Raw genomic sequence first — 26,548 nt, forward strand, 5'->3', positions numbered from 1 at the left:
TCTCCGCATGGCAGCTGCCGTCCCATGTGATTGTGTGCGACTGCGCTAGAGTTCCCAGATGCACAGGGGGGGCGGGCAGATAAGCATGTAATCACATTGCCTAGAACAGCGTGCGTCAAATTCATCACCGCGTCACGACCCCTGTCGCAGTCGGTGCGATAAGCACGATTCACATCCTGTCCTGGCTCTGCCCCTCATCATGCATACAGGTGCTGCTGATACCACGACAACAGGGAAAGAAATCAAATGAGATGAACAGCTTGGAGAAAATGGTCAAGGCACGCCAGTGGGACTCTGGCTGCTCCTCATGCCCGCCCGGGCGGGGAGAGGACGCCGTCGACGTTGAGCACCTCGCAGTCGTCCGTGAGGGCTGTGCCGTGGTTCGTGACGCGCTCGCGCTTCTTGACCCGCACCCTCGACTCGCGTCCAAGAGCGCTGCAAACTGACGCCTTTTGTGACAGGAGTTGAAGCTCGGTTATTAATCGGATCATGGTGCGAACGTGTGCGGCGATGCTGCCGCAGTCAGTGAGCTTCGAGACGGCTCGAGAACCGCGCCGTTGCCCGCTGGCCGAGGAGGAGATCTGTCAGGAGACTACCCAGGTCGCCGTCCTTGTTGCCGCATCGTCTCCTTTTTCGGGCGTAGAATCGAGCATGCTGCGTCGTCATCTACGCAGATTGCCAGCAGCGCCGCACCGCTCGCGCACGCACTGATCGGAAAGCCTGGAGCGACGAAAGCGCGCATGATCAAGTAGGCGAGCTGGCCCTCCGGCACGCACGTCATATCACTGCGCCCTGGCGGAACTGCGGCAAGGCGGACACGTCCATCCACTGCAGCAAGGACATGGGGCTCATCTCCGTGGCCTTGACGAGCTCCCTGCAGCCGTCAGAGACGAGCAACTCGCAAATGCGCATCGCCGCGTCCGCTTCGCGCCACCGCTCTGCTCGTCATCGCTCCTCAAGGTTGTCCTTGTCGGGATATTAAACTTCCACGCTAGAGGTCGTCTTCCTGGGCATCCCCGCTTCCCGTTTCGTTTTCTGTGCCCGCTCGCCCATAGGTAGTGTCTTGCAGTTCCACTCACTTGCCGTCACTCGGGGACGCTTTCGTCGTGGCAGCGTCGGATGAAGGTAGCAGAGGTGAACGCTGCTGTGCACACTCCCCAACAGTGTCTTGTGAAGCTGGCACAGACGGCGAACCCGGCAGAGGCGGTGGTTGTTGCGGCGGTGAATGAAGCAGGTTTGCTATTCGACTGCGTATCCGTAGGCGCAAGACTCTCGGACGGGTGCCCCAAAGCACGTATCGTCGTCATGACGCTGAGGCACTGGCGTGCACGAATGCCGAAGGTAGGGGGCAGAGGGGCTGCAAAAGGCCACAAGCGGCTGAGAAGAGCCAGCACACAAGCAAGGCGCACTGAGTGGTCAACGTGGGCACTGATTGCGAGACGCGCAGCGAAGAAGAAGCCTGAATCCATAACGATTCTGTAACCGCCACCTGCGCAACTGTTGAGCGAAAGCCGTTGTGGCCGGTGGTTGTACCGAGACAGAGGCCAGAGAAGGAAAGCTATATCACAGGCGGTGGTGAAAAGGAAGAGACTGCAGCTGTCGATATGTGTGTGTGTGTGTGTGTATTCCGGAGTCCACCACGAGTCTCTGTCAGGCACACATATACACACACATCACTGCTGAGTGCGTAGGTAACAATGGCGGAGCGGGTACATGCGTGCCCCGTCTCCATCTCGGCAGACAACACACTACGCGAAAAAGAGACGCCCTCGTGCAGACAAAAAAAGAAAGAGACAGAGTGCTGTGAGGCGCGCGAGAGACCGAGAGAGAGCAACAGCAGCAGCAACAACAGGACAACAACAAGCGAAGCAAACTAAAACACAACACACTTGCCCTTTTCAGCACTCATGACCGGCAGAGGCACTCACGTCACCTCTAGCCGTGAGTACGCCGTCTTTTGGTGTGCGTGCGTGTGTGCGAAGGCCGCTGGGTTTTTCAAAGTCGCGGGAAAGTTATCGGTGCTCACTGCCTGTCAACCGCGCCTGGCAAATCAGAGAAAAAAAATTGCTAGCACTGCTGTGTTTGCGACAGCGCCGCACTTCACTTTTCTCTTCGTCTTTGTGCGGGTGGAAGCGGTGGAGTGGTATCCGAGCGGGGGGGGGGAGAAACGATGATGACTTGGAAGAAACAAGCGAGCACATACAAACACATATATTGTATGTTGTTGGTGAAGTAAAGAGACAGGGCGACTCGTCAACATTTGATGGGCGTGCTACCCCTCTCTCCGACGCGCCCCCCCCCCACCCTTTCCACAGCAGGACTGTCTGCGTGCTCGACGCTTGTATCGGTGACTGTGCGTGCGTCGCGGTCTATCTTAGTGCCGGCACTGTTTCTCTTTCTGTGTTGCCGCTTGCATGCGCCCCGCTCTGCTGGAAACCCGAGCTGAAAGTGAGCGGGTAAGGGGCGGTCCCCTGCCATGCCAGAAAGCGCGAAGACGCGCGTGAGACCGCAGGAGAGCGGAAGGCAAAAGAGCCCAAGAAAACGCCGTTGCGTGCGTTGATGCATCTGTGAATCACGGCGCCAAATATGCAACCGCAGCTATGATCCCTACGTGAGCTAGGTCCACAGGGCCGACAGCGTCCGATACCATCCACCGAGAAGGGGTGACAGAGGGACGAGGGGTAGAGGGGGCCGCTCGTCTCATCTATCCTACCCCTCCCCATCCGTCATCGCTCTCTCGCTGTGTGCAGCGACGAAACATCCTCGTTGGCTCCATTGCGGAGATCAGGAGAACGAAAAGCACCAGCCGCCAAGTGTGAAGATGGAGTGAGGGGTGTTGTGCCTTGCACGAGGGACCATGTGAGCCAACGAAGCGAAAGCGTAGAAGGGCAACCGGAGAGAAAGCGGGGGAGAGGGCGTGGGCGTGCGTGCGTGTGGACGACGAATGCGGAGATGCACAAAAAGAGGCGGACCAAGGAGGCGTGAAGGAAGGCTGGTGTATGCGCATCACCGAAAACGCACAGCTACCACAAGAACAACAACGCAAAGGGGTCAGCGGAGGACCAAGCCAACGGTCACGATAGCGTCTCTCCGATCCACCGCCCAGTGACACTGGTTCAACAGAGATTGTGCAAACACCGCGGAAGCGGTAAGATGACAAACACACCGAAACAACAAAAAAAAGTACAGCGTGGCCAGGAATGGGGAGAATGCTGCGTGTGGTGTTCTTCGTTGGTCGTGATGCATCGAAGGCATCGCCTTCGATGCATTGTGCTTTCATAACAGACTCTCGCTTTGCCCCACCTCGGACTGCGTTGCCGCGCATCTGCGCGGCAACGCAGCTGTGAGCGAGACACGGATTCGCCTAATCGCCTCTTTGCCGCTGCCCGATGTGCGCCTTAGCACGCTACGGCTACGCTCGGCGGCACAAGAAAAAAGGCCCATCTCTCTTCGCGGACTCGGGTGTCTCAGAGAAACGAAGAGGGGGGGGGCAGGGCGGGCGGAACGAAAAAAAAAAAGACGAAGCGTAAACCACTCTACCACAGCACAAGCAGAGGTGTGCATCTATAAACTCGGGAAAGAGAAACACGGCACAGACACAAAAACGCGCCGTCGTCGCGGCGGCGGTGCATGGAGAGCGGCTTTGAATACAGCTGCGCGTGCACCACCAGAAGCTGCAGCCTCTACTTCACCCCCGCCCACCCCACCCCCTTTCGCACCCACACGTCACGACTTTCTGGCAGCCAACCGCTCCATGCCATCGCCCATTGGTTCAGCCGCGCCCCATCGGCTTCTCCCCCGTCGCCTCCCAACCCGTGTCAAAGCCAGGAGTCAATAAAGTGGGTGGCGCAGTTTGAAATGGATGTCAAAGTGGGACGGTATCGCACGTACGACACCTCCACGCTGCGCGACGTGTCTTTGGTGGACGGCAGTCCGAGGTGCGGTTGCTGGCATGCCTGCGGTGATGTAGCAGGGCCCTTTGAGGACGACGGCCGCTGCAGCTGGCTCGCGAACGACGAGGCACACCGTGGCGCTGTCCGGGCGCTGCTATCAAGCCGACCTGACTCCTGGTGGACTATGCGAGACCGTAAGCACGTAGTGAACGAAGTGCCCCACTGTACGCTTGCATCGCACTGGGCCTTCGCTGGCTTTGAGAACAGAGGCTGCTTTGCCTCCAGCGGCGGGCTGGCATCCAATGACACCAGCGGCGACGCCTGCACACGCGGCGGCGGTGGCTTGGCCGAAGACGACGCCACTGTGAAGCACGGTGTGCAGTTTTCCTCCTCACCGTCGCTGAGTGCGGGTGACATCAGCGCAGGGTGCTGCGGCTGGCGTCTGCGGTTCTGACGTGCCTCATTGGCGAGAGCGGGTGCATCGCTCTCGCCACCGACGCCTTCCACAGCGAGGCCCGCGTGCTGCGCGGCGCGTGCGACGGGCGGGTTCCGCCGCTGAAGTCCGGGAATGGGCAGAGCGTGAATGTACTGCGCTGCTGGAGGCATGACGAGAGAGCAGCAGCTCTCGCCAAGTGCCTGCGCTGGTGACTGAATCATGGACACTGTCGGCGTACCGAGGCTCAGCGTGTCGGCGACATAACGGGGGGTGACCCACCCCCCTGCAGAGTGATCAGCAGGCATGTGCAACAGCGCAAGGTCACCCGTCGCCGCATCGGGGGGGAACAGCTGCTGGGGCTGCTGGTGCAATGGCTGCGCCTGCGCCTCCGTGAACATCAACGACATCGCTGTCAAGTCCTCGGACGCCTCTTCGGCGGCCCGTTCGGAATGCAGCGCTGTGCGAGATGGGCTACTGTGAGCGGAGAAGGCGTGATCGCATAGAAAGATACGGACAGCGCCAACGATAGGGGAGGCGCGCAAGACGCTCGGTTGCTGTTGCTGCGGTGGCGGCTGGTGCACAGCAGCGCTCGAAGGAAAGTCGCTGAGGAAGCGCGAGGAGTGGCCCTCAATGGATGACGGCGGCGGTGTTGGATGCTGCTGCTGCGACACCTCGCTCGGGTGCGGCGTCCACACGCGCGTTGTCTGGCGGGCCCGCACGCGGATCGGTGACACAGAGCACTCTGAACCGATAGTGCTGATGCTGTGGGCGCTGCTCAGGTAGTCGGCAATGTTGCCGTCGGAGAGCGGTGGCACACCCCCACCTTCAGAGAAAAATACCCCGGTCGCCTGACACCTCGATGCGCGAGCGTTCTCTGCTGTCTCAAAGGCATTCGCTATTGCAGCCGGCGTCGCCGCGTCGAGTTTGTCATCATCGCATCCGTGACCGTCGCCCTGCACTGCAGATACTACAGGGAACGGCGAGCCGGACGCACAAGGCGTGGAGGTCAGGGTGGCCGCTTCTGCCGCAGCGGTGGCGGTGGCCACAAGCTCGGGGTACGCCGAATACCCTTTCGTGGGTATGGGCGACAGTTTCACCGGCGTAGGAAAGCCCGTAATCTCCCCCAGGCTCTCCCAGCCTGGGGTCGCACCGGAGCCCCTCCACCTGTGCGCCCGATGCAGCGGCGTGGGAGTGGCCAGTAAGCCAGCGTTAGGGGGCGATACGCCCGATGAACACGGGCGTACCGTCGGCGTGTGCGCGGCTGTGGCGGCGTGGGTGGTGAGCAGGCGAAGGGAAAGTCCTTGGCGAGGCGGTGAGGTCATGGGCGTTTTGAAAGCAGAGAGGCTGCCGTTCCTCCCCGGGGGATTCGTGGGGGTATACGGCGTGCCTTCCATCTGGGCAGCCTTCGCCGCTGCAGGCGAGTTCTCGGCGCCGTCCTCCATGACCTGCGTTGTGAGGCCCTCCTTGCCAGGCCCGCAGCCCCTCGGCGCCATTGCATCAAGCGACTCCCCGCAGACACCCACAGCGGCGGCCACAGAGAGCACAGATGCACTAGGGGTCGTGCAAGAAGAAACAGAGGTTGCGGCGTAGTGAACGGCGAAGTGCTCGCTGGAGCTGCAGTCGGTGCTCTCACATTCGCCGGTGCAGCCGCGATTAGGAGCGAGCAGAGGACTCGCTCGTATGTCGCGAGGACGAGGAGGCGTGTGCGCCACTGCATCAACTGCCGCGCAGGGTGCGGCAGGCGCTGTCTCCGGCCCAGGCTCAAGGGCGCGGCAGCGGACCGAGGCAGTGGATATGTCTGTAAAGTTGTCGTCGTCGCCGAAGAGCACGCGCTCCGCACCCGCAGCAGCAACGGGGGCGATCCCGCTACCGGTGTTAGACGTGAGCACGTGCGGCGGCGGCCTTGTTTTGCGACACGCGTACAGCGCTGAAACGGCGCCACGGCGCTCTTCACTTGCGCTTTGTGGTGCGTCCGTATCATACACAACGTCCCCTTCGCCTGCCGGGAAAGTGCTTGCCAGCTTTAGCGGCGGCTGAGTGAGCGCGCGCATAGCCTCGTGATCGCTCACCGCAGCCCCAGACGTCCACTGACGAGGTACACCTCTAGCTGCCGCACAGGGCACCGACGCCTCGGCACCTCCATGGTTACACAACACCGCAGGACTTGAAGACGCCACCACGGCAGCCGGCGGCCACTCTGCAAACCACGACGAATGGTAGTCACTGTCTGGAAGTGCGGCCGAGTCGCGGTGGCTGTTTAGGTCCTCTGCAAATGGGCTCGGGCTCACCCCTTGCAGACTTTGCTGGGCGCTTTGTCTCGACAGTGCCTGACCGGCAGCGTTTGTCGGCATGCCGGATGTATCGCCGGCATCATGATCCGCGCATCCAGCAGGCGGCGGAGGCGGAGGCACTCGAGGCGAAGGTGAGAGAGCCGTGTGGGACAGAGTCGCGTCACCGCGCCACTCACCCTCCGGCGCCGTTACCGTGTTCACGGTGAGTGCGCTCCACGGGGACCCCAGCGCGCTCCGCTCATCGGCAGCGGCGGTGGTGCTGCCCACGATACCTGCCGCCTCGCGCGGCCGGCTCCCTTGAAAGGGTGTCGGCGACTCGGATGGAGGCACGCGGGAAGGTGAAAGGCGGGAGCATCTCCGGGTATCGCTCACGTTCACCACGGAGCGCGCCCCGCACTGGTATACGAGAACACGTCGTTCCGTGGACGACTGCATGTGGCCTGCGCACCGAAGAAAAAAAACGTCGGCGCAAGAACCAGTATAAACAAAGAATGAGACGATCCGTCCTCCACTCGTGGCGTCGGCAATCTATACAAGTATCGATCTATTGAGCGTGACTGCGTGTGCGCTTTGGGAGAGCAGTGTGGCTCGCAGGGCGAGACGTGGACAGCGGGGAAGAGAGAGAGAGAGGGGGGCCGCCGCCTCGGCTCTCTCAGCTCCACAGAAAAGGGAAAAGGTTCACCGTCGTCGCGAGCGCGCGTGTGCGACCCCACTATAGGGGGCCTCTGCTTCTCTCTTGCGTGCGGTGATTGTCTGGCGTATGTATATCGATAGGGATGTGTGCGGGCGACTTGGCAAGCGGCTCCGCGCCTTCTCGCGGTGGGCGTGGCGAGGAAGAAGCAGGGAGGTGAAGGCGGTATCTTCTGCAGGCAAGCCCAGTACGAGGCACGCGACAAACCACACAACAGCAGGAGAGATGAAAGGAAGGCGAGGGAGTCGACGCGCAAGGGAAATCGCAAAAGATGTCATCGACGACGGGCATTGGGAAGGAGTGGGCGAGGGCGGACCTGTCCGTACGCATGACGGTAGTAGAGGAGAGGGCATGTTGGAGCCTTGCTGCAGGGGGAGCAGAGTAAATCACCAAGAGGAAGCGAAAAGCCTGGATGGCAAGGGGAGCAGGGAGCCTAAACGGGGCTGCGCACCCTGCACAGCGGGGCTCTCTTTGCTGCTTTCGCCACCACCAAAAGAAGACGTGTGAGACGTGGTGCACCTCAAAAACGTCTTCTAACCTCGTGCTTCGGTTGTTAAGACGGAGCTACCTCAGCCTGTTCGTCATTCGCGGCGCCAACTCGAAACATTTCCTCTCTCCAGCCATTACCATTATGTGGATGCACCAGAACCACAGCGTCAGCGACGAACGCTTTTGCGGCGGGGTGAGCGTAACCCCGCGGCTAGGAGCTTTACCGGGAAGGGGAGGAGGCAGTTCCCTCACTGCATCGTGAAGGCGAGGTCTGCCACGAGGGCGACGTGGTCGGACGGGTATTTCTTGTTCGGCAAGGCAAAGTTCTCCGTCAGCTCGGCCTCTGAGGGGATGGGCACCGTGCGTAGCACTTCCAAGGAGTCTTCGGAGAAGAAGATGTAGTCAATCACCTCGCGAAAGGTGAGCGTGAAGTTCGTCCAAGGCAGTGAAAGGTCGGTGCGCTGGTAGGCGTCCTGCAAGCGCACCTGCGGTCCGTAGAGCGCCTCATGAAATACCTTTCTGATGACGCGCTCCCCGCCCTCGCTCTGCGTCGGGTCCTCTTGTGCCTGCGTCTCGTTGCTTGCTTCCGCAGGGCCCGCTGTCGGATCTGCCGGAGTGGGTGCCGCCGTTTCTGCTGGCGATTTGTGTTGCCGCTTGCAATCTTTTCGCGCCACCGTGGCGTGGGGCAGCTCTGCATCCTTGCCAAGCAGCTCCACGAGGTCGTCGGCGTCGTAGCCGAGCAGCCGCGCGCAGCCCCACCGGAAGAGCTTCCCTTTGTCCCAGGACGGGTGATCGGCCTCCACCTGGCCCGTTGTGAGGAGACGGTACGCGCCGGTCGGGTGTGTGCAGTTGAAATCACCACACATGACCAGAGGTCGGCGCGGCCGAGCACGGTCGGCTAAACTGGGCGACGGTGACGTCGCCGCGTCGCCGCCGGGCGAGATCAGGGTGGCGTCGTTCAACCAGTGCAGAAGCATGTACGCTTGGAGAACGCGAATATGGCACGCATTGGCATGGTAAAAAAGATGCGTATTGCCGACCACGATCTCCTTGCCACTGGTCGATTCCCGCAGCACCACTCGCGCCCCAATGGAGGTGACCGCGGAGAGCGCTTCCTTGAGCTCGGGGCAGGCGCCCACTCGGCCCGCCAGTTCCGGAAACATGGTGGAGAGGGTTTGAAAGTTTAGCGGGACGGACGCGTGCTGCACGAGCTGGAAGCGGGACTCGCGAAAGAGGAAGCCGCAGCCCTCCTTCACCGATCCAGACTTGTTGCAGTACACCCCGTCGTACCCGCACGCACGCATCACAGGCAGAAAGTAGGATTGGAAGACGTCCCGGCCGCACTCCTGCAAACAGACAATATCCATATGATAGGCCAAGAGTTCCTGCACAATGCGCACCTTTCGGTTCCCAAGGTCGAGGATGTCGTCGGTGGCGAACGGGTATATCTTTGCCTTGGAGCTCTTCGATGTGCAGAAGTCATCGTAGAGGATATTGTAAGTCACGACGCGGAAAGCCGGGTAGTTGACGGACGTGGTTGTCTCCTGCCACCGCGGCACCGGCGGTGGTAGCTGGCGCACGACACCAGGCAGACGCATCTCCGTCCAGAGGCCAGTGGCGGGGTCCAGAGAGACGCGCAGCATCATCTCCTTGCCCTGGAGGTCGCTGGTCGGCGTGAACGTCGGCGCGGTGCCAACCACGCAGAAGGCCGCATCGCCGTGGTTTGCGCTACGCGTGCTCGCCGACGTCTCCGACAGCACGCACCACTCGAAACACAGACTCTCCTTGGACGCGAAGAGCAGCGACACGTCAGCGCACGCGAGCGGGAGGCCGACGTACGGGATACCTGGCGATGTGACGGAGACGACGGTGGGCACGTTGTAGAGCACAGACACAATGGTCTCGTTGACGCACAGCACCCGAGCATGCTTCCAAAAGACGCGGTTAGGCAGCTCGGTGTTCAGTTCCGTGAAAAGTGCGGTTTCGTCCAACGACGGGAGGACAACTGATGTCGTCCCTGGCGCCGCCAGCGGACCATCCTCCTCCGCCATCCCTGCGAGATCGGAGGAGCGGCAGAGGACGCGCACAGTGGGGCACTCGGCGAAAATTTTCTCCTTCGTCATCCGCTTCGAGCTCTGCCCGCTCGACCGCGGCGGCGCGAAGAGCAGCCGGATGCGGCCCAGCGTTTTCGCCGCCGTCTCTTTCTCCTCTCGAGCCATACTCTTTGATACCGTTGTGGTGCCGCGCTTCGGCTGCAACGGTGCCGCGGCGCCCGCCGCTGGTGCGGGCACCTCGATGGACAGGTCGAGAGTGATGATCTGGCTGCCCTCGGGATGGAGCACCACCACCTTGTTCTTGGCCTGCATTGTGCGCTTCAGGAGTGGGAGAGCCGCAGCCGACGACGATGTGGGTGATGATGAGCCCGAGGGCACGGAAGCAGCGCTGTGCGATGGACTGGTGCGCAATGACGCCGATTCGACGGCCTGTGTAGCGCGACTCGCGCTGCTCCAGCGGCGCTGCGCCTTCTCCGTCCGGTAATCTGACAGGAACGACGCAGAGGAGGAGGGCGCGGTTGCAGCCTTGGTGGACTTCTTCAGCGAGGTCGAGTCAGTGACTGGCGTGCTCGCGGCGGCGTTGTGCCGGTGCGTGCCCACGTGCGGAATAGTGGCGTCGACCGAGGTGGAATGAGTTGCGCCGAGGGACGAGGCGAAGAGGCGAAAGCGGAGCAGCGGCAGCTGACGCAGCATGGAGGAAGACGAGTGGCAGCGACACCCCCGCAAACGTGCACACCGTGAACAGCGGTGACAAAAGCAAATAGGAGAAGCACTCGTGCCGGAGAACCATTCGGCACAATGACACACGCGTGCGCGGGCGCCGTCGCCGAACCCCAAGACGCACACGCAATCACGTGAACAGCAGCTAAGGGAAAAGAAGAGGATAGGCAGCAAGCAGAGCCGTCACGCCTATCCAAGTTGCCGAGTCCTTGCGGCGAAGGTACGCGGAGAACCAGATCGGGTTGCAGCGAGGAAATACAAAAGCGAAGAAAGTGCAGATGTTGAGATGGCCGTAGAGGGACACGAAGGGGGAGGGGGAGGGGCATGAAAAGAGCACGCGGGTGGAAGAAAGCGGAAGGGGTAGGCTGCCTTTCTTTGCAGCGGTGCCGCCGCTGGTGACCGTGGTCCGCGCCAGCGCCACTGAACCCGCCTACACCAAGCCCTCCCGGGACGCCAGTGGCTACGGTGCAGAAAGGAGACGCGCCGCTCTCTTGCGGCAGTGCTGCGGGAGCGGGCCCCACAACAGGTGAGCACGTCGGTGCGGTCGAAAGCATTTTGTTTGAAAGGGGAAGCGGCGAATCGTGCAACTCACAGCGCCCATACAACACTCTGCTGGCGAGTAGGTGCCAGCCATCGGGTGTGAAACCGCGCGGAAGCGGAGGGCTGCCCTCGTGTTTGTGCTTCTCCTCATTCCCCGGCTCGCTTCCGCGCAGCAGTGGAGGCTCAGGACAACCCCTTCAATAGACACACTAGCGCACACCTGCTTTCACGGATAGCCGCAGAGAGAGAGAGAGAGAACGGCCACCGAGCACCACAGCGATGTCATCACCACCGCTCAGTGGCGGCCTGCGAGCAGCGGAGGGAACAACGCGCCACCACTGCAGCTATGCTAGCCAGGAAAGCCAACCAGGAAAGCTGCCGATGATGTGTCTACGTTGCCGCCTCGGGCGGTGGTGGCACCTTCCCACGATAATCCTCCGCGGTGTCCCAGCACTTGGGCTTCACCGTGTTCACCGTCAGCGCCACCATCGGCACCACACAGGTCGCCATGCCGTCCCATGTCACTTGAAGCACGAAGCTGCAGCACAGCAGAACAGCGAGCGCTGCCACGACACTCACAGTGACAGAGGCGCTCACAAACGCCTCATACGAAAAGGGCACGAGCACAGTGTTGCCTTTCGTCGACATACCGTCTGGCACCGCAACGCGCGCCGTCGGTGTCAGGTATTGCTGCATCTCCTTATCTGCAAGCCCGTAGGCCAGCACAACCGTCACCAGGAAGAGCAGCGCGCCGCTCATGCACACGTACACGATCACATCCTTTACCACCGGCAGAAACGGCTTCTGCAGGGTGGCCAGGGAAAAGAATGAAAACCACCGAAGGAGAGTTGCTACGGCAACCATGACGCCGCGGATCGGGACAGGCTAAGAAGCAGGATAGCGGGAAAGGGCGGTGGTCGTGCCACCACGAGCAGGCAAGAGGAGGTGCGTGGGCAACCCCACAAAGACCGCCACACGAAAGCACGCTCGTGAACACCGCAACAATGCCGAGAGACAGAGGAACAGAGGGAGAATACGAGGGTGCGGGAGAAGGGTGTGGGGCAGAGACGGAGGAAAAGAAGCATCGCAAAAACGAAAAAAGGCAGGGCCACGCAGGCGCTCACAGCTGTCCCCCCCCCAGCAGTCCATCGGGGCTGGAAAGAGGACCACAGAGGCCACGCAGGCCGGCTTTTCACGCACACCAGGTCGGTCCACGGAACAGCAATAGCTCTCACCGGTCCGCGACTTTGTTTGGCTCTGGTTGCTCGTCCTACACTACGCATGGGACGCTCCTACAGCTAAACCCGAGAGAGGCTAGACCTCCACCGAGCTCGTTTTCCTTCCCCTCATCACCGCCGATGCGAGCGGTGCCCGGAGGAAGATGCGCCTGTCTCGCCACCGTCGCTGCCAAGCTCGTGTAGACGCCCATTGGTTCACGACGACCCTCCCGTTGTTCCTTTGTGCTGGGGTGCATGAAAAATGTACCGTAACAAACACCAGTGAGACACACAAACAACAATACAGCCAAGAGCGTGCGGTTGACGAGCCACACAGCCATCGATAACAAGGACAGCAATAATAAAACCAAGGAAAATGTGAAAAGGCACGCCTATCAGGGCTGGTGGCACCGACTTCCTTCAGCAGGAGTGTGTGCTTGGGTGTGTACAGGAGCCAGACGCAGATGAATGGGCATCTCTTTCGCGCACATCCCGCTCCGATCAGAATCTCCTCCCTCCCCTTTTCACCTACCTGCACGCCACGGCCAACCGATACACACACACACACACACACAATTCTGCCGAAGCAGCCCTTCCGGGTGCCACAACGCCTTTGGGGGTATGTCACAACGGCCGGCTTTTCTTTCCATCACAGTTTTCGACCGTCCACCATGTCCTCTAACTCGTCGATCGACGACGGAATCCGCGACAGCTCCAGACGGCACACGACAGGATTGTCTCGGCCGGTCTCTTTCGACTCCTCCGGCGTCAAGGACGGGTACTGACTGCTAAGGAAGCGCGAACTCACAAACGGGTCCTCGACATCGATGAACATGCGGAACTTCGACATCTCCTTCGCGTTAAATCCGCGGTCCAGGTGGTGGCTAATCACGAGGCACCGGTTAATGTCCACGTGGATCTTCTCGGCGGCCCGCATGTACAGGTCGAGGTGAGGTTGTCCCTTTATCTTCCAATCGTGTGCCTCCTCGCCGTCGATGGAGGCCACGAAGAGACGCGCCAACTGCGGGTTTGAGGCGAGCAGCTGCTTCAGCGTCCGGCTGTATGACACCACAGCCAGCGCCACACCGTTCTCCACCAGGCCCTTGAGCAGGCAAAAGAGGCCGGCATTGACGGGTGGCGGCGACATGACCACCATCTCCGTCATCTCCGCCAATTTTGCATTCGCCAAGCCGTACCGCGTCTCAACGATCTCGGCATCTTCCGGGGTGCCGAGCTCTAGGCACAGACCACGACGCTGCAATATTTGATCAATGCCGCTAAACGAAATCTCGCCGTCCTCGTGCTGGTAGACGACCTTTTCGATGAACTCCTCTGGTGTGAGCGAGGGGATGGGCCGGTTGTGCAGCATCCGGTAGGTGTCGAAGAGCGTCTCCAGCGTCTTGTACCACGAGCGGTAACTGTATTCAAGAAGGTTGTCGAAGAGGCAGTCGGAGAGAAGCACAACACCGTCAAACTGCGCCACCTGGCTCTGGCTCGTGCGCGGGATGGCGAGGTGCGTCGTTTCGGGGCAGCGCCCAAAGCCGGTGTGAAGGTGGATGCGCTCACCGGGGGTGCCGTGGATGAAGCGCAGGCTCGCACCCGAGAGGAGGTCGTACGTGATGTTCGCGCGGTCCACCAGCACGCGCAGCACCGCGCCGCGCCACTTGATCGTGAAGGAATACCGTTCGATCCTGGCGGGAAGGATGGGGCGCACCTGCAGCCCCTTGTGGGAAAGTTGCACCCCACCGCAGCCGAAGATGAGCCCCGGCAGCGTCGAGGCCATGGCGCTAAAGTGTAGGCCGCCCTCGGCGGAGTAGACAATGTTGTCGAGATCGATGTTCGCCAAGGAGCGCAGAAGTGGCATCGGCTGCGAGAAGTTCGACCGCGCGCGGCAGAGCGCGTGCACCATCACAAACAGCGACTCAGGCGAGTCAAACGTGCAGAGTGGGAGGTAGTACTCGAAGTTCTGCTGAAAGTCGCGCTGATCGAACTCGTCGGGGTAGAGCAGCATGCCAAGTAGCACTTCGGGCACGTCGATGAGCTTACGTCGATAGATGTGGATCGGGTGGTAGTTCAGGTGAAGCGGGTGCATGGCCCGCTCGTTGCCCCAGTCAATCAAGGTGTCGAAGTTATCATGCACCATGTACACACCGAGTCGCTCGTGGCGCTGCGGCAAAACGATGCCGTCGCCGACGGCCTGCAGCTCGGCCATCTCGTGCCGGGTCATCGCTAGCGAAGCGAAGACGCTGTTCAGCTGCTCCTCGGTAAGGTGCTCACGCTGACGGTCGAGAAACGAGAAGGCGGAGGCGATGTGCCTCCGCGCGGAGATGTTGACGTAGAAGTTGCCCGAGGCGTTGCTGTTGTACTCATCCGTACCGGCAATGTTGTCAAGGCGGAAGACGGTGTGGTCGTCCTGCCACTCCCCACACTGCGGCCAGATGCGAGCCGACTCCATCATCAGCTCGAGGAGCAGCAGCCGATCCTCAGCCGAGATGCTCTCTGCGGCCTCGTCGTAGAGGGCGATGAGGAAGCCGATCTCGGCGTTCACGTGGAAGCGAGCGTTGCTCACGTTGGCGGCATGCGTGGAGTGAACGCCGCTGATCGTGTTCAGTGGAAATACGGCGCCACGGTTCATGGCGAGTACACGCGCGTACTTCCGCGATTGTGGCAGCATGTGGTAGACGCTCTTGAGCAGTCGCAAGCACGCCTCCGGCTGTGTGAGAAGGTAGTAGAGTCCATAGTAGATGTACTCGGACAGGTTGAACTGCAGCCCGTCGCCGGCGGCCGAGAGCCCAGAGCGCGACAGCCCACCCTCCAGACCGTGGCTGATCATAAACATGCGAAACGCGTTGTACACAAAGGGCAGCGAGCTGCGGCTGGGACTCAGCTCGTCTTGCAGCTTGACATCCGCGTCGAACGTCTTCCAGAACAACTGGAGCGCAGCCTTCTGATCCGCAATCATCTCCTCAATCGTCGGCAGCGCTCGCGGGCGCTGCTCTGTAGGTTCGCGCTTGTGGCAGGCACGGAAGGTCAGCACGACGCTATCTGGCACCGTCTCGGGCGTCAGTGGCATTATGAATCGCTTCTTGATCACGTACGACTTCTGCGCCTTGTTGGGGCTGTGGAAGGTGTGGTAGTGCCACGAGCCTGGTCGAAGAAAGACGGAGTTGCTGCCGCCATCCCGGTCGCCATTACCGTGCTCCTTGCTTTCTGTATTGCTGTAGCTGCTGCCGCCGCCCGCGCTCACATTGTACCGATCGCGCGAGAACGGCGACGTCGTGCCGCTTTCGGTTTCGCGAACCCATGGGGTGCCCTCCACCTCCGCCTGCAGCGGGCGATATGTGTCGCCGTACTTCACCACACACTCCACCTCCGTGAATGTAGTCACCTCCTTGTCCGAGGTCAGCGAGCACTGATGCACGCGATCCATTTGTTGGTGGGCAACATCCCAGCACTCCTGGTCAATGGAGATGAGCACGACAAGCTCGATGCGATAATCCAGGTCGCTGTGCGGGCAGTACGTCACGTGTGGCGAATGCATCTGCAGGGTCCCGTCGGACATGCTATCCAAACTAGGACTGTGCGGCGCGCCGGCGCCCGCCACGCAGTTGCCGAAGCCGATTTTAGTGTCGCTGCCCACAGACACCGGCGAGCCCTTGGCGCCGAGTCGGAAGTCGCTGTAGCACACTTGTGCACCCCACGTGCTCAGGTCGCTGAGCCCGACTGTACGCACGTACTTTGTGTCGAAGATGAGCCCCCCATCGGCGCTCATGACGTCGGTACAATGACTGCGATACGCACCGTCGTCGAGGTTCAGCTTTCGGGATGGGATCGACGACAGCGTACCTGATTCACCGTCCAGCATGCAGTCAAAGTCGACCGTGCAGATACTCGCCCCCACCTGATTAGTGCGAGGAATGCCCATGTACTCCGATATGTCAGTCGGCTCTTCGTGGTAGACGCCATTCATCAGAACCTCCGTCTTGAAGCCGACCCTTTCCACCTCGCTCAGGTGTCGCAGGCCGAGGTTACCGTTGGTGCTGTACATGACACTATCAGTGACGCTGTTCGAGACGAAGGCGGATGCCTCGGTGCTCTGAACCACATCTCGGCCCTCGAGAAGAAAAATGGGCTTCTTCGGGACCTCGTAGTCTCGCGCTAAGAGTGGGTTCATGGTGACCACAGCCGGTGGCGCAACAACACCAGAACACAGAGAACAAGGATATGTGGGCTTTTATGAAACACACACGCACACGCACACACGCGCACATACACACAAAGGGAGAGAGCTGCGAGCACCCAGATCAGCACGACCGAGGTGATGCTCCGTCACACACACGCACACAATACTAGCGAGGACGCGAGGGGGGAGGAAGAGGATGTGCGTGGGGAGAGGGGGAGGGGGCACAACCGTTGGCCTCGACGACAGAGAAGAAACCACAAAAAAAAATGTCAAGACGAACAAACCCTTGAAAACGCCTTGAAGGAACAGAAGAGAGGTGGTGAGAAGTGGGGGCGAGGGCGGTAAGCCTGAAAGTCGAGAGAAGGGAGAGAAGAGGAAGAGACGACCACACAGTCAGCAACAGCCACAGAAGAGAAAGAAGGCGATGGAAGAGTGAAAAGCTAGCGAGGACGTAAGAGCAGAACACAACAGCGAAAACCACGCTCCAAATATATACTACATAGACGTGAAAGGAGTAGAGACCGAGGAGTGATGGGCGACGTTGGGCGTGAATGGCGTGAAGACGATGAAGAGCAGAAGAAGGAATGTTAGCGGCAATCGCCGAGGTGTTGTGCTGCCTCTGCGGGGTGGGTGGTAAAGAAGAGGGAGGCCGATATATATATATATATACATATGCATATATGCACCTGTGGGTCTGCGTGTCCTTTGTTCAGGCTAGCGCTGGTAGGGCCCTCGGCTGCGTGTGACGGTTGCCTCACAATAGATGCAGGGTGAGGGAGAAGAAAACACGTGTATGCCGACGAGGCGACACCCCACACCGTGCCGATCTCCCCTTCCCGCGGATAGCTGATGCGACAACTACAACGGAGAGACACAACTCAATCCCTCAACAGCCCGATGCAGAGAGCTAGAGGCCCTCGAGCACACGCGCAGATCCTCTTGCGAGTGCACGCACGCACCCACACGCAAGCAAATGGACCCACAGGAACAGCGAAAACAAAACGAAAAAAGATTGCGCACGATCCGGAGGAAAAAGAAAGAAGCGAGAGAAGAGGGAAGAGGAGGAAAAGGGCTAAAGAAGGAGCGCGGATACACCACCAAGAGGCGGCCCTGCTCTGGTTGAGCTTCCCGCCCGGACAGCACAGAAGAAGTCCGCTCACCGTGATGCACTGTGCCCCGCTTATGCACTCCCTCTCTGTACGAATGCTCGTGCGGAGGCAACACTTGCGTATAAATGGCACAAACGGAGAAGAAAAGTCTCCCTCTGCCCTACCGCCAGAGTGGAGTTTGAGTCCGCGGGTGTTGCGCGAGTGGGGAGTTCAGAGAGTCGAAGTTGTGTGTTTGTCACCTTGGCCACGGTCTGGACTCCTTCCTCTATCCTTGGTGGCCACCGGTAACGCGGCTCTCTATCACGTGTTCGCAACCTGAAACTTGCACTACACTACCACGCGTTCGTATGGAGAACGAGTGCACGAGAGATTTATGCGGCGACGGCAAACGGTGATCCCCATCCGCACCCTCCCTCCCTCCCCAGTCACACACACACACACACACACACACACACACAAAAGAAAAAAAAGACAGCAAAACCAGAAGAACGAACCGACAAGGAGAGAATGTGAGGAATGCGATTCGCTTGTGTGCCGAAAAACCCCCCGAGCACAAGCAAAGCACAAGTCGAAGCAATCCGAAAGAAAAAGAAACACACAATACTGATACTTGTTGTGCGAGCGAGCGAGCGAGCGAGGAGGCGCTCTAGGAAGAGGCAAAAGGAAGAAAAAGGAGGGAGGAGATGTCTGCAAAAGCAGCCGCCCCGGCCTTCGCTGAGCTCGCCTCCCTGGCCGAAACGCTCCACCCTGGAAGGAGAACCACAGCAAGAAAGAACAACAGAGCAGGTGTGGAGGTCAGCCGGCCGAGGCGCGCACTGGGGCAACCTTACGGGATCGTTTGAGAAACAGCCGGAACACCGAAAAGGAACGACAACGAGACACGCAAACACGCCCACGCAACGCAAAAAGAAAAAAAAAGCGTGCTGATGCCCCTACGGCCACACACGAAAACGCCAATGAGGAGCACGAAAAGAGTCGGCACACACACACAAAAAAAAAAGAGCGCAATAATGGCGCGAGGGTATCCCTGTGTGTCCGTCTGTTGCCCTTCGTGCTCTTCGCGTCGTCGAATTGACGACACTCGACCACCCGCTCACCTTTTTTTTTCGCTCTGTAGTTCTGCTTTTGCTGCCGTTCCGGCGCAGCTCTGCGAATCTTATGCGACGGTGTACGGTCTGTTCTCTTTTTCCTTACTGCTTGTGCACTGCCGGACGCTGCACCTTCTGAATCAGCGTCAGCGGGTCACAGGAGAGCTGTGTCGACGGAGAATGAAGAGCGGTGGTGCGTGTGTGTGTGTGTGTGTGTGGCTGCCACCACGTCGGACGAGCGCTCGCTTTGAAGAGTCACAGGCGGAAATCACGAAGAAAATGAAATGCAGTTCGTCGTTCGCTTTTGTTTGCTGTGGCGGCGCCGTGAAGGCGCTAGACAGGTGTGTGAGAGCGTCCGCTAGTGGAAGAGGGGGCTATCAAGAAGGGCGTGAGAAAGACGAAGCCGACAGCCGTCCACAGACTCACGTGTCAAGCCTTTTCAAGGCCCCGAGAGGAAGGTGAGAGAAGAAGTCAAAACGAAAGAAACGGCGTTTGTGGATCCGTGAGGGGCGCGGGTGATGTTTCGCTATAGCGTTGCTTCTGCCACCCAGCAGCGTGGCGAATCTGACGAGAAGCGGCCCCGAAATACGCTTATTTCCTTGCGCTGGTGTATTTGTGTTGGATGCGATGAGAATGTAAAAAGGATGTGCAGGGTGGCCAGGACGGCGGGGGTCGCGAAGGTTAAAAGAGGAAGGCGGAGGGGTGCCCAGGACAAGTAGAGGAGAGGGAAGCGGAAGAGAGAGAAGAGACGAAAGGAAAGCTGAGACCGCGAAGGAAACAGCACGCACATCCCGAGAGGGCTTGTGCAGGTCGTGGGAAGCGCTATGCTGCCCGCAAAAGACAAGGAATCAGCCATTGCCCCATGAACGTTCGCTCACAGGCGTGGGATGCAATACCGAGAGAGGAAAAGCGATGCGCGTCTGCTACCCTACTCCTGCGAGCACCACTCTGGATGTACGACGTCATTGACAGACTTTACCGTCCACTGCTGCGTCTCTTTCTCTTTTTTTTTCCCGCACACACTCGACGTCTGCTTCCTGCTCCGCGCGCTTTGTTCGCTTCATGGACGGAACGAAGAGGAGACGACACACACACACATGCGATATACCTCCCGGCATACCCCCAGAGACAAGCACACACACACACACACACCATACGCCACACGCCGTCTATATCCGTCCAGATGCGAGAGCTGGGGAGAGAAGCAACTGTATATGACGCCGGTGTTCCTCTGCGTGGAGCCGGGATAAAAGGGAGAGTACCCAAGCACCGGCAAAGCAAGGCAAGCGCGCCAGTGGCCGTCAAGCGTGCTTCATCGACGCCTTCATCCATCTTATCCACTCTGCATCTATTTTCTATTGGCCGCTCACTTCGGACCGCCCCTGGACACGTGCTCCGGCGCGCGCCTCTGTGTGCACCACATCGTCGCTTTCTCTGTCGCGCGCGCGAATGGGTCTGCGCAGAAACGTATCAGAAAGTTGCTGTCGAGCGCACATGGACCTAAGCGCTGGCACACCCACGATGAGCATGCGGGGATATCCCGCAGAGTCTGTCTCGCGCCGAAAAGCAACATATGCGTGCGCGTCGATCACATGGACGACTTTGACCGCAGCCGCTCGCGGGCTTGCATCAGATGCAGCTCCCCAGGGGTGAAGAAGCTGTGCTTCGAGCCGCTTTTGAGCACGACTGGTCGCGCTGTGTGCAACTTCAGCAACTGCGACGCTGTCGATGACAGGTAGTGATCCGACACCCGACGACCGCTGCTGCTGCCCCGCGCCGTAGAGGAGCGCGTGCGCAGTGCCGTCGACGCAGGAATGACGCCGGGGATGCCGCGAATTGGCGAAGCCGCTAACTCCGCATTCACACGCGGCGATCCCATCACCGTTCCCACGGGCGGCGACACGCCCACGCCACCACGCGGACGGTTAGAGATGTAGGGAGGGCCAGACACCACCGTTTCGGCAGCCGTCGCGCGCTTCCCTACAGGCCGACCAAAGTAGAAATAGTCCTCATCGATGTCCGACCACGCCTGCTGCATGCCCCCGGCGCCCCCCTGCAGCTCTATCTCGGCAGTGGTCGCCGCCAGCAACGCATGCGGCGCCACACGAGAAAGGTAGTCCGCGTTTACGACAAAGTTGCCCCTCGTGATATTTGTGACCGGCTCGCGGGTCACAGGGTCTATGCCGTCGCCGCTGCTGGCTGTTCCATCACCGAAACTGCCGTCATGCAGCCGGTTCTGGGAAAGGTGACGCAGCTGCGTGAGATCTGCAATCGTGGAACGCCGGCGCCGCCGTGGCGATTGTGTCATGTAGGCCGCCCCAGCCTCGTCGGTGCTCACGTCATTCGCTCCTGCCGGCATTACAACCTTTGGCACGACACTCAGCGCCACAACAGGCGCCGTTCCGCTTCTCTGCACTGAGCTCACCGCGGGTGCCCACGGACCCGCCGCTATGGCCGGTGGGGCCACGCTGCCGCACAAAAGGCTAGTGGCACTGGCATTCGGCACCGTGCGTGCGTCCGGGTACACCGCGTGCACCTCCACGGCGGATGGGCCGGCTGCACTGGTGAATGCGGCAGCGGTAGGTACCACCGCTGGCCGGACATCCCTCAGGAGCGCCTCATGTGAAACCAGAGGTACACCAGCTGCCTCGCCATAGGTGGGGCGAGAGCGCTTCGACAGCCATCCGTCATCAGCGTCATCGACCTGGTTATGGACGGGCGGAGGAAGCGGCATCAGCCTCAGGGTGTCTCCCACGTTGCCGTCGGCGGCGCCGGGCAGCGCCCCCACTGCCGCGCCGCGGCCCTCGCGAGAAGGATCTCCTTTGTCGCCTCCCGCGCCGGAGAACAACGTCTGCGAAAAGACCGCGGACGCAGAGATCGCGCGCGCCTCCGCCACCGAGGTGAGCGACTTCGACTGCGAGGCCCGCTTTGTGGCTGCGCCGCTGGTCCTTGCCTCGCCCGTCGACTTCTTGCTCCTTGGACGCTGCGGCGGAGGCCCTACAGAGACGGAAGTGGGGCGGAGACGAGGCGGCCTCGCGCCAGCCTTGGCCAGGAAGGTGGCCGTGACACACTGCGCCACTCCGGTCAGCAGTTTGCTGAGACGCCTGTAGAGCTTTTCCACCTTCACGTCCTGCGGCGCGCCGGCGAGGTCGCTGACGTCCCACTCGTTCAGGCGTATCAGAGTCACCTTGTCTTGGAGCTGCTGGAGGGACTCCTTCGCTGCGAGAATGGGGCGCAGCACGCTCAGGGATACCGCATGTCCCTGAACTGTGGAAGCTTGCGCCGGCGCAGCAGAGGTTGTCTTTGGATTGCGGCTACCACGGGAAGCGCCGGGTGCGGCATCGTGCGAAGACGTTGCTGCCAGAATGAGTTGGGGCTGCTGCACATTCGCAAGCGGCGCCTCTGTGCTCAGCCCCACGGACGCCGTCACTGGCTGCTGCAGTCGCACGAACCCCGTCGACTCCGGCGGCGCCGCCGTGGCGAATGGTAAGGAGCCTCCTGGCGGCAGCTGCAACGACGGACCGCGCATCACGGTGGCGGCTGCCGGACCCGACGACCCCGAAGACGACGACGACCGCGACGATCCCGACGACGAAGAGGAGCTGGCGCCCGATGGAGATGATTGGAAAGCCAGCGTGGGTCCAGGGATCGCCGCCGCTGTTGTCGTGTGCGACGACATAACGGCAGGGACCGGCAGTTGTGGAGTCGGAGTGGTGGGGGCGACGATATCGGCACCTACTGTCGTCCGCGGTGGTGCGGCTGTGGGGTGGCTCACCGTCGTCGTCGCCGACGATGCATGTGCGGAACTCGCCGATGGCAACGCTGCAGCCGCCTGGGCAAGCGCTGCGTGAAAGTCCAGAGCTGCTTTGCGCACCTCCTCCGCTACCGTCGCCGTCGTCATTCGAAGTTCGTTCGAGCGCTGAATCATGATCTCGCGCGGTCGAGCCGCACCAGCCTCACCCGCAGTCGACGCGGGGGCTGCCACAGGAGGAACCTCTGGAGCTTCACTCGTCAGCAAGCCCGCAAGCGGCACGCTGGCGGGCAGGAGAACCGGTGGCGCCATCAAGCCACCTGGCGCCAGCGTAGGCGCCTGCAGAGAGGGCTGGACTTGCATCATCAACGAAGGTGCCTGCTGCGGCGCAAGAGGCAACGAAAGGGGTCCCTCGACGGATGGTCGCGGCGGCGGCGGTGCTGGTGGTGGCGGCAGAGCTGACAGCGGCGCTGTGTCGCTGGTCGCCGCGCCTTCCTCGCAGTAGCGGCGCAGATGGCCGGCGCACTTCTCCACCATGCGGGCGCGGTTCAGCAGGCCGTGCCATTCCCTGTCCATCATGCATACCACAGCTTTACTCTCATCAGCGTGGTAGCCGCCGCCAAGCGAGCGGCTGCGGGCGGAGCGACCTCGTCTCGCGGCCGGAGATGAGCTTCCACTACGCGCCGCAGCCGCCGGCTGCCCAGGAGCCGCCACGGCAGCACGGGCGCGCTGGTGCTTTTGTCGCTTCTCATCTCGCGCTGCCTCGATGCCCCATATCTTGTCGTGCAGGTTCTTCTCCACCACCTGCGTAAGCAGCCGCATCACCTCCTTGTGCTTGTCCACTCCCTTCATGAGGGACTCCACTCGGTGCTGGATGTATTTGTTGAGGACGCCATTGATGGCGCGCGACACAGCGTGGACGGAGTTCTGCATGTCGTCCACGGCCTCGAGGAACCCCTCTTTTTCAGGCCAGTCCACCGTCAACAGCGCCTTGTTGAGTCGATGCATGCGTGACAGGTGTTGCTTGATGCTCTCCAGCAGGTGCATCACGACAACGCGGCGGAAGGGTTTTGCGGCAGAGTAGTCCTCGAACTTCTGCCCAGCACGCTTGCGGTGCGTCTTCGACTTGACGGCGGTGACGCCAGGCGCCGAACCCTTCATAGAGCGCATCACATCCCGAATCTGGCGACTCTTGGAAATGCACTCCTCAATCAGATGCACGCGCTCTTCGCGGTCCGGCACATTGCTTGGCAGCGTGTTCATCTTGTAGCGCTCCGCAAACGCAACGCAGCACTCCTCGCTCCGGTGCAAGAGCAACTCGATCTCGGCATCCGTGAGGTACAGCGCCGGCTCCATTTCCTCTTGCTCCTCTAGAGTTGTCTTGCGAATCGTCTCTGCAGCAGCGGCGTCCTTTTTCCTCACAAAGTCCTCCTGCCGGCGCACAAAGGCCTTGAGGTGCTCCGGCAGTTCGTCAGCGGCGACCTCGATGCCGCGCGCGTTCACCACCGGCTCGTCCTTGGCCCCCTTGCTGCGCCGCCGCTTTTCTGGGAAAGTCAAAACAAGACCGTCGTCGAACGGTGCAAGCCTCTTCCAAAGTCCGTGGCGCGCCGCCAACGATGCCCCGCGCTCTGACACCTTGTGGGAGGCGGGGCGGCTGTCCACGTCCACGTCGCTGTCCACCGCATCATCCGCGCCGCTCTCTTCCGCAGCGGAGGCCGCCGCATGGCGTTTCGCGGAGGCGAAGCGCTTGCCGACCGACCGGGACTGACTGGGGTGTCGCGCCCGCTTCGTCAGCCCGCCAAAGAGAAGGAACGAATGGTCGTCGCCGCACGGTGCGCACCGCGTGAAGGCGAGCGGCGGCAAGGGCGGGTGGGCGCGGACTTCAGCACGCCATATGTGCTCCCCGTGCACTGTCGGCACAAGGTTCAGCTCCATCACTGTCGTCACTGGCGACGCTGCCTTGCCGGCTTCATCGAGCGACGACTCAAAGCCGCCTGTGACGAGCATGCGGCAGCCAACGACACAGCAATCGTGTCCTGCGCGGCCGGCCGCCTCGCCGCGACACCGCAGCTGCTCCCAGCGCTCATTCGCCATATCAAACGCCCAGCAGTCACCAAGCACCTCATTCTGCGCGTCGTAGCCGCCGTAGACAATCATGTACGGGCCGTAGCGTACTGCCGTGTGCAGAAAGCGTGGCCCCGGCCCCGCAGCCTCGCCCTCGTCCAGGTCGCTGCCACTGTGCATCTCCCCCGCCTCATCATCCGGTGCCACCCCCTGTCGGAATCGACTGGACGAGCCAGCGCTAGTTTTGATGCGGCGAACCGCGTACGTGGCGGAGTTGATGGCAAGCAGCTGCCCCGACACGCGCAGATCATCTGTCAACCCACCAAAGACAAAAAGCTCCTTGCCAAAGTGCACGGTGGTATGATACACCAGCGGAAACTGCGTGGCGGGTTGGATGGCACGCCAGGTCTGATCACTCAGGTTCATGTCGAAGAGCAGCGATACAAAGCCGACCGAGACATGCGAAACAGAGAGGGGCAGCGGCGCAGCAGTCCTGTCCGCGCGCGCCAACGCAGTTGCCGCTTGCCCGGCACGACAATGCAGGAGTGGGCACAAGCATCGATACCGCGGCGCGCGCAGCGGATCGGTGACCCACGCCTGCCTCTTCTCCTTTGAAACCGCCGCACCGCCGGGCCCGATGCCGCCTACCACCACGAGGCGGTCAAACGACTCGACCACTGTCATTGTGTGACCGTAGTGACCGGCCGGGACGAGCTGTCGTCCCTCGACGCGGCGCCAGTTGCCCGTCAGTATAGAAAATTCGTACAGCTCCTGCTCCACGGTGCGGGCGCCAAAGGAAACGCCGCCGTAGACGAGCAGGCGTTGGCCGAAATCTTTTCGGCTCAAGTACGACGCCGCTGCGTGAAAGGCAAGGGCGGTGGGGCGAAAACGCCGGTATTCTAGCACCGGCATATAAGAGACGTAGCGGAGAACCTTGTAGTTGGGCGGATGCGTGTTATTCTTCGCCGGTGCTAGAGAGGCCCACACCTCACGCCGAGACGCGCCTGGCGGCGGCAAGCTCCTGGCGGCATCATCTGCGGCGACGGCCTTGCCCTCGAGGCCCGTTGCCTTGGAAAACCATTTCAGCGGCGTGGCCGCACTGCGCGACTCATTGAAATGTCGCGTGACAAGGCGGCCTTCGCCCTCACCCGACTTTCTCATGGTGTCCTCCACCTCAGCCGCGTTGCGCTTGACATCGAGCTGCTCGCGGCGTAGCGCGTCCAGCACGTCGTACCAGTCCATGGTGGCCTGCGTGCCGGGAGGTGGGGCAGCAGCGGCGGCGGACTCGTCTCGAGCTCCGGCGCCCTCGGCAGAGCCTTTGGTCTCCTCTTCGTCGTCAGCAGAGTCATCGGGTGCGCTGGTGTCGTTATCGTCGCTGTAGTCCTGTTCGGCATTCAGCGCCTCGAGGCGCAGGGCAATTCCAGCGCCGATATCCACGGTGTGATCCTTCTGCTGCAACAGCTCCTCAATATGGATGGGACGCTGTGCAATGGTGCTGCCGTCTGCGTTCACGAGCTGCACTTGCACAGCGTCGCCGCGCTGCGGTAGAGGCGGCGAAGCACTGCTCATGACGGCGCGCTGAGGTACAGAAAGATTTGTAAAAAAAAAGGAAAAGGGCAATCTATCCTTAGGTACGTCTATGTGAATATGTATCTCAACTACGCGTGATTTCTCGTTCTCTCCGTAGCAACGTACACGCTTGTCAATAGAGGGACACAAAGAAGAGGTGGTTGCTTGCGTGCGTCAGCGGAACAAGGGGACTGCTCGATGCCACCTCCCGCGATTCACTTCGCAGTGACGTGCCGGAAGCGTCACCCGCGTTTATGTGCGTTTTTTTTTATGGATTCGCGTTTTGTACGACAGGGGGCGCGAGGTGAGGGGGCGGCAGTCTCCCTCTCTCTCTCTCTCTCTCTCTGCCTCGCCTCCTCCGTTCCGTGCAACGGCAGAGAGTGTGTTGATGTGTGCAGGTCTATGTGTGTGCGTTCCTGCGCGCAAGCTGTGACAGCTGCGCGGCAATAAACA

At 60.9% G+C, this 26,548-nt stretch overlaps 5 protein-coding genes across 5 annotated transcripts; all 5 read right to left on the bottom strand.

Moving 5' to 3' along the window:
* Positions 1–3,818: 3,818 nt before the first annotated feature.
* LMJF_34_2210 (hypothetical protein) lies at positions 3,819–5,822 on the bottom strand (the record flags this gene model as incomplete). The annotated part of the gene is made up of 1 exon (XM_001686267.1): positions 3,819–5,822. The coding sequence occupies one exon, from the start codon at positions 5,820–5,822 to the stop codon at positions 3,819–3,821; it is 2,004 nt and encodes a 667-aa protein (XP_001686319.1).
* A 2,226-nt stretch (positions 5,823–8,048) lies between these two features.
* LMJF_34_2220 (conserved hypothetical protein) lies at positions 8,049–10,166 on the bottom strand (the record flags this gene model as incomplete). Its single annotated transcript, XM_001686268.1, has 1 exon — positions 8,049–10,166. One exon carries the CDS (start codon positions 10,164–10,166, stop codon positions 8,049–8,051), a length of 2,118 nt encoding a protein of 705 aa, XP_001686320.1.
* A 1,338-nt stretch (positions 10,167–11,504) lies between these two features.
* Positions 11,505–11,978, bottom strand: LMJF_34_2230 (conserved hypothetical protein; the record flags this gene model as incomplete). The annotated part of the gene is made up of 1 exon (XM_001686269.1): positions 11,505–11,978. One exon carries the CDS (start codon positions 11,976–11,978, stop codon positions 11,505–11,507), a length of 474 nt encoding a protein of 157 aa, XP_001686321.1.
* A 1,002-nt stretch (positions 11,979–12,980) lies between these two features.
* LMJF_34_2240 (conserved hypothetical protein) lies at positions 12,981–16,505 on the bottom strand (the record flags this gene model as incomplete). Its single annotated transcript, XM_001686270.1, has 1 exon — positions 12,981–16,505. One exon carries the CDS (start codon positions 16,503–16,505, stop codon positions 12,981–12,983), a length of 3,525 nt encoding a protein of 1,174 aa, XP_001686322.1.
* A 3,794-nt stretch (positions 16,506–20,299) lies between these two features.
* On the bottom strand, positions 20,300–26,095 carry LMJF_34_2250 (conserved hypothetical protein; the record flags this gene model as incomplete). Its single annotated transcript, XM_001686271.1, has 1 exon — positions 20,300–26,095. One exon carries the CDS (start codon positions 26,093–26,095, stop codon positions 20,300–20,302), a length of 5,796 nt encoding a protein of 1,931 aa, XP_001686323.1.
* Positions 26,096–26,548: the final 453 nt, after the last annotated feature.

Source organism: Leishmania major, chromosome 34 (assembly GCF_000002725.2).
Source record: "Leishmania major strain Friedlin complete genome, chromosome 34".
NCBI classification, from domain to species: domain Eukaryota; phylum Euglenozoa; class Kinetoplastea; order Trypanosomatida; family Trypanosomatidae; genus Leishmania; species Leishmania major.